Source organism: Nicotiana sylvestris, chromosome 10 (assembly GCF_000393655.2).
Source record: "Nicotiana sylvestris chromosome 10, ASM39365v2, whole genome shotgun sequence".
Taxonomy (NCBI): Eukaryota; Viridiplantae; Streptophyta; class Magnoliopsida; order Solanales; family Solanaceae; genus Nicotiana; species Nicotiana sylvestris.
This window is the reverse complement of record NC_091066.1, coordinates 155,080,064-155,100,472: the sequence shown is the minus strand read 5'-3', so window position 1 is coordinate 155,100,472 and position 20,409 is coordinate 155,080,064. Positions and strand designations below refer to the sequence as shown.

The 20,409-nt window shown below is 36.8% G+C and overlaps 1 protein-coding gene across 1 annotated transcript; it reads right to left on the bottom strand.

The window, feature by feature from the left end:
• Positions 1–1,698: 1,698 nt before the first annotated feature.
• On the bottom strand, positions 1,699–20,093 carry LOC104228130 (truncated transcription factor CAULIFLOWER A-like). Its single transcript, NM_001302568.1, is given in 8 exon segments — positions 1,699–2,044; positions 2,686–2,795; positions 2,963–3,004; positions 3,102–3,143; positions 3,813–3,912; positions 4,023–4,093; positions 4,510–4,588; positions 19,904–20,093. Coding segments are annotated over 8 exon segments (729 nt in total). The 5' UTR covers positions 20,089–20,093; the 3' UTR covers positions 1,699–1,944.
• Between the last annotated feature and the right edge of the window lie 316 nt (positions 20,094–20,409).

Here is a 20,409-nt window from a genome sequence, read left to right as displayed (position 1 = left end):
AAAGCTAAGGTCGAACATTTGAATCCGAACTTCAGACCTCGAACAACGGTGCCTTCTGACCATGCATGTACCAGAATTGACGAAAGAGTGGTTTTGAACTTTTGTGGTTGACATCAGATTTGAGATTCGCGGAGCTCCGGGCCGATTCGAATGAGAGTAGTTGTGGATTTGGCATGAGGGGATCCTGGGGGTTGTGGGGTGTGAGTTTGGGGTTGAACGGAGGCGGCGCCGCCACCGGAGAGCACAAGGGTGGCGCTAGGGTTTTCTTTCAAACTAGATTCGAGACGTTCTGGTTTGATTCGAGGCAAACGGAGGGGGAATTTGGAATGAGGGGCTCTTGATGGTCATGGGGTGTTATTTTAGGAGTGGTTGGAGGTGGCGCCGCCGGTGGATGGTGGCGGAAAAGGGGCGATTCCGTTAGGGTTAGGTTTGGGCTCTCTAAAGACGGGGGTGTTGGAACAATGAAATGGGGGGGGGGTAAGGTGCGTTCGGACATATATATATTGACCCCCCCCCCAGTTCTGATCCGTTGGATCAGGCGATATCAACGGCCTAGATCAAGCTTGCTGAAAACGGCGTCGTATGGTACTGGGGGGGTTTGGACCGGGTTGGACGGTCTGGGCCTGGATGGGTATGGGGGAAAATGGCTTTGGGCCTAGGCACTTTTAACTGAAGGCAGCCCAATTCTATCTCTTCAATTCTTTTTCCAATTTTCCATTAATTCTCAATTCCTTTTCTTTTTAAAAAATCTTTTTCTTTTTCCAAAATGAAAATTAAAACCTAAACCAAATTATCCTACCAAATTAAATTAATTAACCCTAATAATTGTTACTACAAATAATTAAAAACCAAATTAAAGGAAAACTACCAAAATAAAAATAAAAATTAAAAGTGCAAAATAAACTATTTTTATGATTTTCCCCATTTTATAAAATAACTAATTTGTCAATTAATCCTAAAATGTAAACTTAAATCCTAAATGCAAATGCAACATATTTTTTGCAATTTTTATTAATTAAATAAAATAAAAAATGCACAGACAAATGCAAATAATTACCAGAAAATGTCACAAAAATCCCCAAAATTGCAAACACTGAAAGAAATTGTTTTGTTTTGAATTTATGGGAGTAATTCATATAGGACAAAAATTATTAAATTATTCAAAGAAACACCAAAACAATGTAGGATATAGGTGACATCCTAGGCAAATTCCACATCAACAAAACACGGGATAGATACTGGGTATATAAGTAAACGGGCCTTAGACCCTAGTAATGCGTTTTAAAGCAGTGTGGACAATATCCCTAGTGGACTAGGTTGTTAAATATGGTATCAGAGCCACTTCACGTGCAACTTTGAATGGTGTTGGGAAAAATCTCAATGTCCTCACTGAGTCCATGGTGGGGGAGGGGGGGGGTCGTATGTCCCTAGACAATTCCTATATCGACAAAACACGAGAAAGATAGTTAGTATACAAGTAAACAAGTCTTAGATCCCAGTGACGCATTTTACAGGATATCAAACAATTTTTAGCAATTAGAAGGTGCTGAATGAAACATTTCACATGAGAATACAGATTTGCAAGTAGCCCTCCCAATGACCTTGAGCAAATCAGTGTTTGGGCATAACATTGTATTGAACTCAAAGAAAAATACATAATTGTATTGACAATAATTGTAAGGCAAAAATGTAAACAGATGCCAACAAATGGACCTCCTCTTCCATTTATGAAGGTTAGGAAATTAACATTCTTCACCATATAAAAAGAAAGACAATAAGGTCCTATATATATATTAATATAAAGACACACAATATTAAGAATTTCCCAAGACAAGGCTTAAAATCTTATTTTCCTCCACATAAAGCAGACGAGAACACAGAATTGGAAAACTTGAACTCCAGCAAAAGGACATTCCTTCAGATGCAACATATAAAGTTGTTTATTCATGTGGCAAAGCATCCCATATGGCATGGATACAAGGAATCAAGATTTAGGTCAAGCTCATTCCTCCTTGCTTCTTCTGCTTCCTCTTGGTAATTACCTCTAATTAATCAACAATTACCATCACCAAATTAATGAAACAATCAAACAAGTAGTGGTTAACCAACTTTGTAAACAAAAACTACTTAAAGAATTAATCAAAATAGCCGGCCATCCAACTGCTTTAACTTAAAATAACCAGCGAATGTATAATATATGTATAATTCATATAGAATATGTGTATAACTATGAATAATCAATGTATAATTTATGTATACTAGCTACCAGTGTTATCAAAAGTAAAAAGCGGTAAAAAGCTTTATGGTCCATTGGGGCTTTAACCGCAAATAAATGTGGGGCTTTGATGAAGAAAGGCGCAAAAAGAGAGTATAAACGTACAGTCCAAGAATAATAATCATATTCATGAATAAAAAATATATGGTTACAAAATTTGGAAAAAGTATGTCATAGAGCCTTGATGATGCATTGACACGCCCGCTAGGCGAGGTAAAACACTCAACACATTTTACGCCTCACCTTAAGGCTTAAGCGTGCTTTAAGGTGCCTTTGACAATACGGTCGGCTAGAAAAAACAAACAATGAATCTGCCGGCTATTTGTGTAAAGATCCCATGCTCTCAAAAATAGTACTAGTAACTATGTTGGTTTTTGTTTATTTATCTTGTTATAGAGGACAATAATTACCCAATATTTAGGCATGGATGTGGTTGTAGGAGGAAAGATGTTGAAGTAGGAACTTGATTTTGCTGATGCCATTCAACTTGCTGCCCTACTGTGTTATCCTTCTCCTTAATCTGTTAAGAAGCAAAGGAATTAGAAAAAATGAACATAACCTATTAATACAATGTCTATGATATTTAACAAATTTTCTAAGATATATGAAGTGCTAAGTTATGGTGTACTGTTGAAAGCTTTGCTAATTTCTGAAAAACTTAGAATAAATAACAAGAGACAAACTCACCTTCTTGGATAGCATGTTATTCTCCTCCTGGATTGCCTTTTCCTATGAAAGTATAAAATATTACACTCAAGGCATTTAACCAAGATTACAGTACTTAATAATTAGTAGTAGTAATTAAACTTGGCATGCATATAATTACCTTTTTCTGTAGCATAGAGATTGACTCATGCATGAGTTGGTTCTGCAACACACAAACATCTGAAGTCACAAAAAATATCAAATTTTGAATGAAAGAAAAGCATGGGCGAATGTGTGATTCAGTCGTTAATGAAGTGAGTGAAAACTATGGAAGATCGGGGTTCTAATTGTAGCTGAGACAAAAAATGCTAGGTTATCTCTTCTCATCTAACCAAACCTTGGTAGACAGAGTTACAGATACATGTGCTCAAGGGTGAATGTACTCTTTACAATACAAGTTCGGCAGAGCTAAGTTGTTTGGCCGAATCTTGTATTTGTTTTAAAAAATTCATTTAATATGTACAAATTATAAATTTTGAAACCAATAACTCCGAAGAGTTAGAATTCAGAAGTCCATAACTTCAAATCCTCGGTCTGTTTCTACCTAGGTTACCCAGTAGAATAGTAAAGATGCGTGCTAGCTTAAAAGAATGTACTTTGGCTTTTTTCAAAAAGGCAGATGGTAACGGAAGGAATGAGCTTTCACTTTTGTTATGGTCAGCTTTACTTGACCTACAGTAGTTAAGGACTCAATTCCTGACGGTCCAAGACAAAGAAAACAGTAAAAGGAAAAAAAACAATCAAGTCTAACTCCTGAATGCGCCTCTACTAGAAAAGAACACTGATCGAATAAGTAAAAAAAAAAAGGAAAAAAGGAAGGATTATGGCATGCCTTTCTTGATCGAATAAGCTTAAGAGAAGTATCAAGTTGTTGTTCCAAGTTTTGCAGGTCCTTTAGGCTCAATGAGTCAAGATCTTCTCCCATATAATGCCTGAAAATAATTTTAAAAAATTGAATATGAAAACTGAGTCTGTTCAAATTGAAGGTGGAAACAAGAATAGTATATTTGTGCTGCAATAGAATTAAGCAATCATATTTTACTTGTGGTTCCTTTGTAGGAGATCAATCTTAGCCTTGAGTTTAGCATATTCCAGGCTCCAGTTTTCCTGCACCTGTATTATACAAATACCAAAACATCAACTTTAAGATGAAAATGGAACATTAATACTAGGGAAAAGGGTCAAACTTTACCCCTCTACTTTCAAAAATAGTCTGCGAACCAAAATACCAACTGCCCCTATGTCCGTTAACCGATCCAGCATGGCCAACAACATCCCACGTGGCATAACATTTGGGTGAGATGATGCCATGTGGCATGCTACGTGGGATGTTGGCTGCCATGGTGGAAGGATTTTATAGATGAAGGGGCAATTTTGCCAACTTTGTGTGAGGGTAGGAGTATTTTTTGTTGGTAAAGCATAACTGAGGTTAAATTTAAACTATTTTTGAAAGTAGAGGGGTAAACTTGATCCTTTTCCCTTAATATTATATACCTTGTATTTAGTTTAAATATTTTTTTTGGTCATACCGAAGATTCAGAATTACTTGCAAGCAAACGTCTCTCTGTGTATGAGTATCTCTCATATCGTTCAAGAATCTGTTCCATACTGTTTCAAGGAAAAATGATCATTAGTTTTTCTCTGTGTTAAGTAAAAGTCCTTCTAATAACAGTTATGAGTGGGTATTTGTGATGATTATGTGTAAAAAAAAATGTATAATGCACCAAGAACTAATATTAACAGATTAACATGCAATAAGAGTAAAAAAGATTGTGAACGAATAAAAATAAACATATATAGTGAATTTATCAAATACAAGCTAAGATACCATAGACTTTTTAGAAGGTATTTTTAAAAATAAGCATTGGGCCTAACTCACACCCCAAAAGCTAGCTCAAAATGAGGCTCCGGCCTTATAAGGAGACCGGGGTTCTCATCTCGATCCGATGTGATTCATTCCATTCACTACCCCTACCCCACTCCACCCCATGCCCACATCCGGACATTTTTTTATTTGGGGTTCCACTATCCTATCTGGAGAAACAATTATGGATCAGGGGCATTTCCACCCCCTCCCCTGCTTTAATTGGTCCGAGGGCATTCCGCCAACCCCCCCCCCCTTTCTGGGTACCCACAATGATCACGGGCCTGGCTCTAATACCCTGTTAAGATAAGTCCTGGACCTAACTCATACCCCAAAAGTTAGCTCGAAGGGAGAATGCTTGCTCAAGCTTTATAAGGAGACTCATCCTGGTCCGATATAGGATTCATTCCATTCATCCGGTATGCGCTGTCTCAAAGCATATATTAGAAAGAATAAAGCTAATCATTAAATTAGTTTCATGATGGAGTATTATTTTCCCAAAAAATAAAAAATAAATCATAAGTATAATTGAAACATATGATAATAAGGTTAGTTATTTTCCTTAATGTCATTTACACAAATTAATAAAAGGAATACACTGAGTCAAATCTTAATGTAACAAATAAAAGAAATTGAATGGGCTAAAAATTATCACAATTATATGTGGGCCAAGTCAACATTAAGAGAGCCTTCGATGCCACGCATCATCGATGTGTTTTTCACAAAGGACGAAGGCAAGGTCGAGTTGACTCAGAAGAAGAACGGGGACGAGCACTACCTTTAGTAGGACAATAACGGCTAGTTTTAGAGATAAGACCTTTAGAGATTATTCTCGTGAATACATGATTAAGGAGTTATACCCAAAAGCATCAAAATACAAGATCCTGCAGGAAAAGAGTTTGAACAACTGGCCTAGTATGATTGGGTGCCAAAGTATTGTAAAAAATGTTTGATGGTGGGACATGACTGTGAGGGAGAACAAGGAAGAACTGGAGCAACCAAAAGCAATATGTAAGGTGAGCAGCAAAGACTAATAATGCCTAAGCAACAAGGATGGAATGGTAATGTAAATGGTAATATGCAGCAGCCAAAGAAATCAGTAACTCAATGGGTGGCAGTAGGGCCAACAAAACAAATAGGGAAGGACACGGGCAAGCAGATAGCTCAAGAGCAACAGAATGATCCACAGAAGCCTAATGCAGATCAGCAAGGGTGGACAAAAGCTAAAGACAGAGGAGGAATGACAAGTCCAATACAGCAAGTACTCACTACTAATAATGGATTCTCTCCACTAAGAGAGGAAACAATGGAAGGCAGTACAAGCTAGGCAGATGATGGTAAAGTTGAAAATAGTATGGGAGAAGAAGAAGGGAAAGTACCACCTAATCCAAAATCTATATGAAGATATTCACTTGGAATCTGATGGGCTTCAATAAGGTACATAAGCAGAAGGAGATGAAAACTTTCTTGAAAAAACATAAAATTAGTCTTATAGCAATAGTAGAACACAGAGTACAGACCAATAAAGAAAAAGAGATCATCAATAAATGTGCACCTAGATGGAGTTGGTGTTCCAATAGTTCAGCTAACGAGAAAGAGAGAATATGGATTCTATGGGATACTAATAGTATTCAGTTCACTCTGATTCAGAAGCATGCTCAATACATCCATGGCATAGTTGAAAATAGTTGTCCTAGCAAACAAATTGCTTTTATAGCCATTTATGGATTGCATACCATCGCTCATAGGTGTGACATGTGGGAAGCACTAAGGAGGATAGATTCTCAACTGACTAACTCCCGGCTAATCATTGGAGACTTTAATGCAATAAGGAATATTGAAGATAGGGTAAATGGTACAATGGTACAGGAAAATGAGATCAAAGACTTTAGATCTCTAATGGAGGATTGAAGATTGAATGAACTTGGTACTGTGGGTAGATCTTATACATGGACAAATAGCCATGTTTACAGTAGAATCGACAGAGCCATAGTCAATGCACACTAGATGATAAACATGCCTCCAATGCAAGTACATGTGATGGATCATCGGTTCTCTGATCACTCTCCATTATGTATAGAGCTGGAAGCAGAACTGGAACATAAAGGGAGACCTTTCAAATTTTTTAATTGTCTTGCTGAGCATCCAGATTTTGATAGTATAATTAGAGACATATGGAATAAGGAGAACAGAAGTATGAAAGATATCTAGCACAATATAAAAAGTGTCAAAGTGGCCCTTAAGAATCCGAACAAAAGGGAATTTACCAGTACAACAAACAAGGTTCAACAATTGAGGGAGGAGTTAGCCAACATTCAAGCACAGATGAGAACCACTACAACAATAGCTTACATGTTTGATTCAGAGAGAAATACAAAAAAGCAACTGGAGAAATGGAGTACAATAGAGGAGAACATCTATGGACAAAGATCTAGAATCCAATGGCTCCAATTGGATGATTCCAACACAACCTTTTTCTTTGCAAGCATGAAAGGGAGAGCAACCCAGAATTAGATAAAATTCCTACAGGATGACAAGGGAAGGTTGATCAACAAACAAGAAGATATTGAACAATAAATTGTGGGGTTCTACAAAGGACTGCTAGGGAGTTCCACTATAACATACCTGCTATTAATCCTACTATAATGAGGAAAGGTACAGGGCTTACAAGATCTCATCAACTATAACTTATAGCTCATTTCACTAATGAAGATGTGATGAAGGCATTACAAGAGATAGGAGACTCAAAGGCACCAAGTGGGGATGGGTTCAATGCATACTTCTACAAGAAGACTTGGCACATAATTGGTAAGGACATTACAAAAGCTGTTTTGGAGTTCTTTAACGAAGGGCTAATGTACAAACCAGTAAATATCACAACAATCACTCTGATCCCAAAAGTGAAAAACCCCTCTGCTGTCAAACAGTTCAGACCAATATCTTGTTGTACTATCATATATAAGATTATTTCCAAAATGCTCACAAGCAGATTGCAAACAATAATGGAGTCCCTAGTTGATATGAGTCAAGCAACATTTGTACCAGGCAGGATATTGAGTGATAATATTCTACTAGGACATGAACTTGTTAAAGGCTATGAGAGGAAGGGTGTATCACTAGGGTGTATGGTAAAAATTGATATGCAAAAGGCATATGATTCCATAGAATGTAATTTCCTTAAATAAGTGCTCACAGAAATGAATATCCCAGGAAAGTTTCTCTTATGGATCATGGCATGTGTTACTATAGTGTTCTATACTATAGTTGTAAATGGAAAGCAAACAAGACCATTTGATGCAAGAAGAGGAGTTAGACAAGGAGACTCATTGTCGCCATATCTCTTTGTTCTAGCCATGGAGTATCTCACTAGAATATTAAAGACTCTAAAGGAAAAGCCTGATTTCAACTACCATCCCAGGTGCGAGAAGTTGCATATTGTTCAACTCAGCTTTGCAAATGACTTGTTGTTGTTCTGTAGGGGTGATGTGGTATCCATTAAACTACTATATGAGTGTTTTGATCAATTTTCAAAAGCTTCAGGTCTGATTGAAAACCAAGATAAAAGTTTCATATATTTTGGAGGGGTTACAAAGGATATCCAACAACAAATTATTCAATGCTTAGGTTTTTCCACAGGCTCCCTACCTTTCAGGTATCTAGGAGTCCCACTGAGTACTAAGAGGTTATCCATAACTCAATGTCAACCTCTTCTGGATAAGATGCTAGGCTGAATCAAGCACTGGACAGCCAAATTCCTATCATATGCAAGAAGATTGCAATCTTTTTGGTCCCAAATCTTCCCTCTGCCTAAGAAGATCATTCAAGGAATTGAGACAATTTGCAAAAGGTTCTTATGGACAGGAGAAACTGAGAACAGGGCTAAAGCTCTAGTAGGTTGGAAGCAATTGTGTTGGCCAAAATCTGCAGGGGGTTTGAACATAACAAATATCTTAATATGGAATAGAGCTGCTTTGATCAAACATCTATGGAATATAAACAAGAAGAAGGACCGCTTGTGGATACAATGGATTCACATGTACTATATCAAACAACAGGTAGTATGGAATGTGAAGGTAAAACAAGCTGCTTGGCTCACTCAGAAAATCTTAGGTGCTACTAAATACTTGAATGAGGCAAGTATAGGAATAGAAGAAGTGATGAATATGCGGGAATACTCCATCAGGCTGGTATATGATAAGCTCAGAGGTGAACTACCTAAAGTGGAATGAAAGAGATTAATTTGAAACAACATTAGCAGCCCAAAATGGATATTCAACTTGTACTTGGTAATTCTTGGAAGACTGTACACGAGAGACAGATTACTGGGATGGGGTATAGAAATTTGTTCAGATTGCTCACTATGTGGAAGAGCAACAGAAAGCCATGATCATCTATTCGTCAAGTGCAACTATTCAACAGTAATATGGAGGAAGCTGCTACAATGGCTGGGAATAACAAGAGATGTGCAGGGGTGGAATGATGAAATTCAGTGGGCTATAAGACATGCAGCAGGGAAGAAACAAATATATGTAATCTATAAAATGCTGCTAGCTTGTGCTGTGTATTACATTTGGCAGGAAAGAAATTAGAGATCATTTTGAGGAATACAAAGGAGCTGTGAGGAGTTAATCAGAATGATAGTTCAAGAACTGCATTGTCGAGGAAATTTGAATTTTAAGGTAGCTAGGAAATTGTAGGAGTTCAATTTTTATCCATAGACTGTGGGCCAAAAATTATCATAATTATATGTGGGCCAAGTCAACATTAAGAGAGCCTTCGATGCCACGCATCATCGATGTGTTTTTCACAAAGGACGAAGGCAAGGTAGAGTTGACTCAGAAGAAGAACGGGGACGAGCACTACCTTTAGTAGGACAATAACGGCTAGTTTTAGAGATAAGACCTTTTAGAAATTATTCTCGTGAATACATCATTAAGGAGTTATACCCAAAAGCATCAAAATACAAGATCCTGCAAGAAAAGAGTTTGAACAACTGGCCTAGTATGATTGGGTGCCAAAGTATTGTAAAACATGTTTGATGGTGGGACATGACTGTGAGAGAGAACAAGAAAGAACTGGAGCAACCAAAAGCAATATGTAAGGTGAGCATCAAAGACTAATAATGCCTAAGCAACAAGGATGGAATGGTAATGTAAATGGTAATATGCAGCAGCCAAAGAAATCAATAACTCAATGGGTGGCAGTAGGGCCAACAAAACAAATAGGGAAGGACACGGGCAAGCAGATAGCTCAAGAGCAACAGAATGATCCACAGAAGCCTAATGCAGATCAGCAAGGGTGGACAAAAGCTAAAGACAGAGGAGGAATGACAAGTCCAATACAGCAAGTACTCACTACTAATAATGGATTCTCTCCACTAAGAGAGGAAACAATGGAAGGCAGTACAAGCTAGGCAGATGATGGTAAAGTTGAAAATAGTATGGGAGAAAAAGAAGGGAAAGTACCACCTAATCCAAAATCTATATGAAGATATTCACTTGGAATCTGAGGGGCTTCAATAAGGTACATAAGCAGAAGGAGATGAAAACTTTCTTGAAAAAACATAAAATTAGTCTTATAGCAATAGTAGAACACAGAGTACAGACCAATAAAGAAAAAGAGATCATCAATAAATGTGCACCTAGATGGAGTTGGTGTTCCAATAGTTCAGCTAACGAGAAAGAGAGAATATGGATTCTATGGGATACTAATAGTATTCAGTTCACTCTGATTCAGAAGCATGCTCAATACATCCATGGCATAGCTGAAAATATTTGTTCTAGCAAACAAATTGCTTTTACAGCCATTTATGGATTGCATACCATCGCTCATATGTGTGACATGTGGGAAGCACTAAGGAGGATAGATTCTCAGCTGACTAACTCCTGGCTAATCATTGGAGACTTTAATGCAATAAGGAATATTGAAGATAGGGTAAATGGTACAATGGTACAGGAAAATGAGATCAAAGACTTTAGATCTCTAATGGAGGATTGAAGATTGAATGAACTTGGTACTGTGGGTAGATCTTATACATGGACAAATAGCCATGTTTACAGTAGAATCGACAGAGCCATAGTCAATGCACACTAGATGATAAACATGCCTCCAATGCAAGTACATGTGATGGATCATCGGTTCTCTGATCACTCTCCATTATGTATAGAGCTGGAAGCAGAACTGGAACATAAAGGGAGACCTTTCAAATTTTTTAATTGTCTTGCTGAGCATCCAGATTTTGATAGTATAATTAGAGACATATGGAATAAGGAGAACAGAAGTATGAAAGATATCTAGCACAATATAAAAAGTGTCAAAGTGGCCCTTAAGAATCCGAACAAAAGGGAATTTACCAGTACAACAAACAAGGTTCAACAATTGAGGGAGGAGTTAGCCAACATTCAAGCACAGATGAGAACCACTACAACAATAGCTTACATGTTTGATTCAGAGAGAAATACAAAAAAGCAACTGGAGAAATGGAGTACAATAGAGGAGAACATCTATGGACAAAGATCTAGAATCCAATGGCTCCAATTGGATGATTCCAACACAACCTTTTTCTTTGCAAGCATGAAAGGGAGAGCAACCCAGAATTAGATAAAATTCCTACAGGATGACAAGGGAAGGTTGATCAACAAACCAGAAGATATTGAACAATAAATTGTGGGGTTCTACAAAGGACTGCTAGGGAGTTCCACTATAACATACCTGCTATTAATCCTACTATAATGAGGAAAGGTACAGGGCTTACAAGATCTCATCAACTATAACTTATAGCTCATTTCACTAATGAAGATGTGATGAAGGCATTACAAGAGATAGGAGACTCAAAGGCACCAAGTGGGGATGGGTTCAATGCATACTTCTACAAGAAGACTTGGCACATAATTGGTAAGGACATTACAAAAGCTGTTTTGGAGTTCTTTAACGAAGGGCTAATGTACAAACCAGTAAATATCACAACAATCACTCTGATCCCAAAAGTGAAAAACCCCTCTGCTGTCAAACAGTTCAGACCAATATCTTGTTGTACTATCATATATAAGATTATTTCCAAAATGCTCACAAGCAGATTGCAAACAATAATGGAGTCCCTAGTTGATATGAGTCAAGCAACATTTGTACCAGGCAGGATATTGAGTGATAATATTCTACTAGGACATGAACTTGTTAAAGGCTATGAGAGGAAGGGTGTATCACTAGGGTGTATGGTAAAAATTGATATGCAAAAGGCATATGATTCCATAGAATGTAATTTCCTTAAATAAGTGCTCACAGAAATGAATATCCCAGGAAAGTTTCTCTTATGGATCATGGCATGTGTTACTATAGTGTTCTATACTATAGTTGTAAATGGAAAGCAAACAAGACCATTTGATGCAAGAAGAGGAGTTAGACAAGGAGACTCATTGTCGCCATATCTCTTTGTTCTAGCCATGGAGTATCTCACTAGAATATTAAAGACTCTAAAGGAAAAGCCTGATTTCAACTACCATCCCAGGTGCGAGAAGTTGCATATTGTTCAACTCAGCTTTGCAAATGACTTGTTGTTGTTCTGTAGGGGTGATGTGGTATCCATTAAACTACTATATGAGTGTTTTGATCAATTTTCAAAAGCTTCAGGTCTGATTGAAAACCAAGATAAAAGTTTCATATATTTTGGAGGGGTTACAAAGGATATCCAACAACAAATTATTCAATGCTTAGGTTTTTCCACAGGCTCCCTACCTTTCAGGTATCTAGGAGTCCCACTGAGTACTAAGAGGTTATCCATAACTCAATGTCAACCTCTTCTGGATAAGATGCTAGGCTGAATCAAGCACTGGACAGCCAAATTCCTATCATATGCAAGAAGATTGCAATCTTTTTGGTCCCAAATCTTCCCTCTGCCTAAGAAGATCATTCAAGGAATTGAGACAATTTGCAAAAGGTTCTTATGGACAGGAGAAACTGAGAACAGGGCTAAAGCTCTAGTAGGTTGGAAGCAATTGTGTTGGCCAAAATCTGCAGGGGGTTTGAACATAACAAATATCTTAATATGGAATAGAGCTGCTTTGATCAAACATCTATGGAATATAAACAAGAAGAAGGACCGCTTGTGGATACAATGGATTCACATGTACTATATCAAACAACAGGTAGTATGGAATGTGAAGGTAAAACAAGCTGCTTGGCTCACTCAGAAAATCTTAGGTGCTACTAAATACTTGAATGAGGCAAGTATAGGAATAGAAGAAGTGATGAATATGCGGGAATACTCCATCAGGCTGGTATATGATAAGCTCAGAGGTGAACTACCTAAAGTGGAATGAAAGAGATTAATTTGAAACAACATTAGCAGCCCAAAATGGATATTCAACTTGTACTTGGTAATTCTTGGAAGACTGTACACGAGAGACAGATTACTGGGATGGGGTATAGAAATTTGTTCAGATTGCTCACTATGTGGAAGAGCAACAGAAAGCCATGATCATCTATTCGTCAAGTGCAACTATTCAACAGTAATATGGAGGAAGCTGCTACAATGGCTGGGAATAACAAGAGATGTGCAGGGGTGGAATGATGAAATTCAGTGGGCTATAAGACATGCAGCAGGGAAGAAACAAATATATGTAATCTATAAAATGCTGCTAGCTTGTGTTGTGTATTACATTTGGCAGGAAAGAAATTAGAGATCATTTTGAGGAATACAAAGGAGCTGTGAGGAGTTAATCAGAATGATAGTTCAAGAACTGCATTGTCGAGGAAATTTGAATTTTAAGGTAGCTAGGAAATTGTAGGAGTTCAATTTTTATCCATAGACTGTGGGCCAAAAATTATCATAATTATATGTGGGCCAAGTCAACATTAAGAGAGCCTTCGATGCCACGCATCATCGATGTGTTTTTCACAAAGGACGAAGGCAAGGTAGAGTTGACTCAGAAGAAGAACGGGGACGAGCACTACCTTTAGTAGGACAATAACGGCTAGTTTTAGAGATAAGACCTTTTAGAAATTATTCTCGTGAATACATCATTAAGGAGTTATACCCAAAAGCATCAAAATACAAGATCCTGCAAGAAAAGAGTTTGAACAACTGGCCTAGTATGATTGGGTGCCAAAGTATTGTAAAACATGTTTGATGGTGGGACATGACTGTGAGAGAGAACAAGAAAGAACTGGAGCAACCAAAAGCAATATGTAAGGTGAGCATCAAAGACTAATAATGCCTAAGCAACAAGGATGGAATGGTAATGTAAATGGTAATATGCAGCAGCCAAAGAAATCAATAACTCAATGGGTGGCAGTAGGGCCAACAAAACAAATAGGGAAGGACACGGGCAAGCAGATAGCTCAAGAGCAACAGAATGATCCACAGAAGCCTAATGCAGATCAGCAAGGGTGGACAAAAGCTAAAGACAGAGGAGGAATGACAAGTCCAATACAGCAAGTACTCACTACTAATAATGGATTCTCTCCACTAAGAGAGGAAACAATGGAAGGCAGTACAAGCTAGGCAGATGATGGTAAAGTTGAAAATAGTATGGGAGAAGAAGAAGGGAAAGTACCACCTAATCCAAAATCTATATGAAGATATTCACTTGGAATCTGAGGGGCTTCAATAAGGTACATAAGCAGAAGGAGATGAAAACTTTCTTGAAAAAACATAAAATTAGTCTTATAGCAATAGTAGAACACAGAGTACAGACCAATAAAGAAAAAGAGATCATCAATAAATGTGCACCTAGATGGAGTTGGTGTTCCAATAGTTCAGCTAACGAGAAAGAGAGAATATGGATTCTATGGGATACTAATAGTATTCAGTTCACTCTGATTCAGAAGCATGCTCAATACATCCATGGCATAGCTGAAAATATTTGTTCTAGCAAACAAATTGCTTTTACAGCCATTTATGGATTGCATACCATCGCTCATATGTGTGACATGTGGGAAGCACTAAGGAGGATAGATTCTCAGCTGACTAACTCCTGGCTAATCATTGGAGACTTTAATGCAATAAGGAATATTGAAGATAGGGTAAATGGTACAATGGTACAGGAAAATGAGATCAAAGACTTTAGATCTCTAATGGAGGATTGAAGATTGAATGAACTTGGTACTGTGGGTAGATCTTATACATGGACAAATAGCCATGTTTACAGTAGAATCGACTGAGCCATAGTCAATGCACACTAGATGATAAACATGCCTCCAATGCAAGTACATGTGATGGATCCTCGGTTCTCTGATCACTCTCCATTATGTATAGAGCTGAAAGCAGAACTGGAACATAAAGGGAGACCTTTCAAATTTTTTAATTGTCTTGCTGAGCATCCAAATTTTGATAGTATAATTAGAGACATATGGAATAAGGAGAACAGAAGTATGAAAGATATCTAGCACAATATAAAAAGTGTCAAAGTGGCCCTTAAGAATCCGAACAAAAGGGAATTTACCAGTACAACAAACAAGGTTCAACAATTGAGGGAGGAGTTAGCCAACATTCAAGCACAGATGTGAACCACTACAACAATAGCTGACATGTTTGATTCAGAGAGAAATACAAAAAAGCAACTGGAGAAATGGAGTACAATAGAGGAGAACTTCAATAGACAAAGATCTAGAATCCAATGGCTCCAATTGGATGATTCCAACACAGCCTTTTTCTTTGCAAGCATGAAAGGGAGAGCAACCCAGAATTAGATAAAATTCCTACAGGATGACAAGGGAAGGTTGATCAACAAACCAGAAGATATTGAACAATAAATTGTGGGGTTCTACAAAGGACTGCTAGAGAGTTCCACTATAACATACCTGCTATTAATCCTACTATAATGAGGAAAGGTACAGGGCTTACAAGATCTCAGCAACTACAACTTATAGTTCTTTTCACTAATGAAGATGTGATGAAGGCATTACAAGAGATAGGAGACTCAAAGGCACCAAGTGGGGATGGGTTCAATGCATACTTCTACAAGAAGACTTGACACATAATTGGTAAGGACATTACAAAAGCTGTTTTGGAGTTCTTTAACGAAGGGCTAATGTACAAACCAGTAAATATCACAACAATCGCTCTGATCCCAAAAGTGAAAAACCCCTCTGCTGTCAAACAGTTCAGACCAATATCTTGTTGTACTATCATATATAAGATTATTTCCAAAATGCTCACAAGCAGATTGCAAACAATAATGGAGTCCCTAGTTGATATGAGTCAAGCAACATTTGTACCAGGCAGGATATTGAGTGATAATATTCTACTAGGACATGAACTTGTTAAAGGCTATGAGAGGAAGGGTGTATCACTAGGGTGTATGGTAAAAATTGATATGCAAAAGGCATATGATTCCATAGAATGGAATTTCCTTAAATAAGTGCTCACAGAAATGAATATCCCAGGAAAGTTTCTCTTATGGATCATGGCATGTATTACTATAGTGTTCTATACTATAGTTGTAAATGGAAAGCAAACAAGACCATTTGATGCAAGAAGAGGAGTTAGACAGGGAGACTCATTGTCGCCATATCTCTTTGTTCTAGCCATGGAGTATCTCACTAGAATATTAAAGACTCTAAAGGAAAAGCCTGATTTCAACTACCATCCCAGGTGCGAGAAGTTGCATATTGTTCAACTCAGCTTTGCAAATGACTTGTTGTTGTTCTGTAGGGGTGATGTGGTATCCATTAAACTACTATTTGAGTGTTTTGATCAGTTTTCAAAAGCTTCAGGTCTGATTGCAAACCAAGATAAAAGTTTCATATATTTTGGAGGGGTTACAAAGGATATCCAACAACAAATTATTCAATGCTTAGGTTTTTCCACAGGCTCCCTACCTTTCAAGTATCTAGGAGTCCCACTGAGTACTAAGAGGTTATCCATAACTCAATGTCAACCTCTTCTGGATAAGATGCTAGGCAGAATGAAGCACTGGACAACCAAATTCCTATCATATGCAAGAAGATTGCAATCTTTTTGGTCCCAATTCTTCCCTCTGCCTAAGAAGATCATTCAAGGAATTGAGACAATTTGTAAAAGGTTCTTATGGACAGGAGAAACTGAGAACAGGGCTAAAGCTCTAGTAGCTTGGAAGCAATTGTGTTGGCCAAAATCTGCAGGGGGTTTGAACATAACAGATATCTTAATATGGAATAGAGCTGCTTTGATCAAACATCTATGGAATATAAACAAGAAGAAGGACCACTTGTGGATACAATGGATTCACACGTACTATATCAAATAACAGGTAGTATGGAATGTGAAGGTAAAACAAGCTGCTTGGATCACTCAGAAAATCTTAGGTGCTACTGAATACTTGAATGAGGCAAGTATAGGAATAGAAGAAGTGATGAACATGCGGGAATACTCCATCAGGCTGGTATATGATAAGCTTAGAGGTGAACTACCTAAAGTGGAATGTAAGAGATTAATTTGAAACAACATTAGCAGCCCAAAATGGATATTCAACTTGTACTTTGTAATTCTTGGAAGACTGTACACGAGAGACAGATTACTGGGATGGGGTATAGAAATTTATTCAGATTGCTCACTATGTGGAAGAGCAACAGAAAGCCATGATCATCTATTCGTCAAGTGCAACTATTCAACAGTAATATGGAGGAAGCTGCTACAATGGCTGGGAATAACAAGAGATGTGCAGGGGTGGAATGATGAAATTCAGTGGGCTGTAAGACATGCAGCAGGGAAGAAACAAATATATGTAATCTATAAAATGCTGCTAGCTTGTGCTGTGTATTACATTTGGCAGGAAAGAAATTAGAGAACATTTCGAGGAATACAAAGGAGCTGTGAGGAGTTAATCAGAATGATAGTTCAAGAAGTGCATTGTCGAGGAAATTTGAATTTTAAGGTAGCTAGGAAATTGCAGGAGTTCAATTTTTATCCATAGACTGTAGCTGAGTAGTCATGAAGGAATGAGGGCACTAGATTTGGGGCTGCATGTCCATATCTAAGTGAATTTTGAGGGGTTTTTTTTGTTATACTTGTAAATATTTCCCTGGTAATAATAAAAATTAATTACCAAAAAAAATCTAATTGTTTAAACCTAGATCTAAATTTTGGGTCAAACTGACATAACTCAAAAGTTTTCGTTCCACAAGATATATAATCAAAGATACGTAACTCAAAATTTTCATAAAACGTCAACTTGAAACTATAGTACTAAATTTTAATCAAGTGTGTTCAACTTTTACCGAGGACTAATGCCTCTCTTACTTTCTCACTTCTTAATTTGGTTAAACTCCTGTAAATCTTCATTTTTATCAAATATGAGTATATGCAAAAATGTCCTAACACCAGAAAATAAAATAATTCTCACTTTTCCTGAAGAAGGTAAGTAAACAGATAATATTCTTACTTTTCTGTTACAATGCACTGCGGTAATAGTGCTTATAAGTACAAAAACATGTCAAAACTGGTCCTTTTTTTGATTGAGAGTAGGTTTAAAATAGTCCCTTAGATATTACCTTTGAGCAGTTTGATTATTAATTTGATTCTGCAATCTCCATCCGTTATACTTAAACTCCAAGAAAATAGCATAAGATTTGCAACTATATATGACTAATGATTATTGATGACAACTGACAGCAAATGCTTGAAAGGATTTACTTTTTATTGATAACAAAGTACTCTAACGTACAATTATTTAAATTATATACTATAGTATTATATTATACATATAATATAGTAAGTACTTTATGAGGCCTCATATATTTTTGGAGCATAAAGCACCAGTTTTTTTGCCTTGGGGTTGAGCCACCATGTTTATAAAACATTATTTAAATGTAAGAAAACTTAAGGCATACGAGGGTTTATTGGAAGCAACTTCTCCACCTTCATAATGAAGTGGTAGTAGTAAAGTCCGTATACATATTACTATCCTCAGACCCCATAAAGTAAAAATATACGGGGTATATTGTTATTGTAAAATGGAAGGCATACAAAGTCGTACGTGGCAGAAGGACAGCGACAAAGAAAGTAGTTTGGCATGTTAATTAAGGATTCCGCAGATGACAAAGTTCCTAGGTAATTATACAACCCTTATATCAATATGAAAAATGTTTCTTGAAAAGTGTTTTTTTTAGAGCAGAGAGATCTGATCATAGACCAGATAATTCATTGCGGGTCATTTATTTCCTCTCCTGCTAAAACATTTAGGTATTTATTTGATAACTGAAAAAAATCTGAGGGTTAATAAGAATACATGTTTTGAAATTCAATGGATAATAGGGTTGTCTTCTTTATCTTTATTTACTTAAATATCAGGGTTTAATGTACGATAAGGCTCAAACCCTTAATGTGCGCTCAATCCACACATCACATGTTGTGCTTTCACCATTAGATTAAATCTCTGGAGAATATTTAGATACTTCCAATATATTGGAGTATATATTATCCCGTCCAAAAAATATACTCTATATTCTTTAATGTGATTATCCTATTGGTCTGGTTTGGTTGGGATTGTTGGAACCATTCCATTGTCTTTGGAACTAAGACTAGTTTAGAAGTAGCCATATTTGCATAGAACTTCAGTCTGTCATTTCCTATGGACACATCAAGAAAAAGAAGAGGCAAAAAAAAATAAAAAATTGCAGCAATAATATCTAACTTGAATTATCCACATGTCGTTCAGTAATCATCATATGAACCAAACATTAAAAATCTCGAGAATAACGTAACAAGCTACTCCTAAGTATTCATTCATCGTTTTGTTCTAGAATAAATCCTTAACAAATTCTAAGAAAAACATATATATATACAACAACAACAAGGACCTAGTGAAATACGACTAGCGGGGTCTGGGGAAGAGTGTGTACACAGACCTTACCCCTATCCCAAGGGTAGAAAGACTACATATATATATATTTCTTTTTGATCTAATAGAAACTAAAATGTTATCCCTTCAGAAGGAAAATATTAATAGAAGAAAATAATTATACAAACAATAAAAATAAAAAACTTGGGAGCTAAAGTTAGAAAAAAAACCCATATAAACTTAAAATTCTAACTCCGACTCTGAATAAATTAACAACGGAAATTTAAAAAAAAAAAAACTTACCAAGAATCAGAAGAGTACTCAAAGATCTTTCCCTTATGAGAAAAAACAATTAAAGCAACTTCAGCATCACAAAGCACTGAAATTTCAAGTGCTTTCTTCACTAAACCTCCTCTCCTCTTTGAAAATGTCACTTGCCTGTTAATCTTATTTTCTATACGCCTTAATTGCACTTTCCCTCTCCCCATTCTTCAAACCTAAAAATAGAAACCCTGAAATTATACCCTAAAAAAAAACCTAGTTATAAAAAAAGGAAAGAACCCAACTTTTTTTTCTTAAAGAAAAAGTAAATAATGGAGTTGGATAGAGTAAAGATATATATTGGTCTAATTAGAAAAGGTGTACATAAATGAAGGAGAAGAAAAGGGAAAGTGGTATTAAGGAACCAGGTGGTTTTTAAGAATGCGTTGTCGAATTATGATTGGTTGAAGGTACAACGTAGTATGGTATACATTAGTATCTGCTGGATATTTCTCACAGATATTTAAGTGTGTTTTCCGTACAAGAGG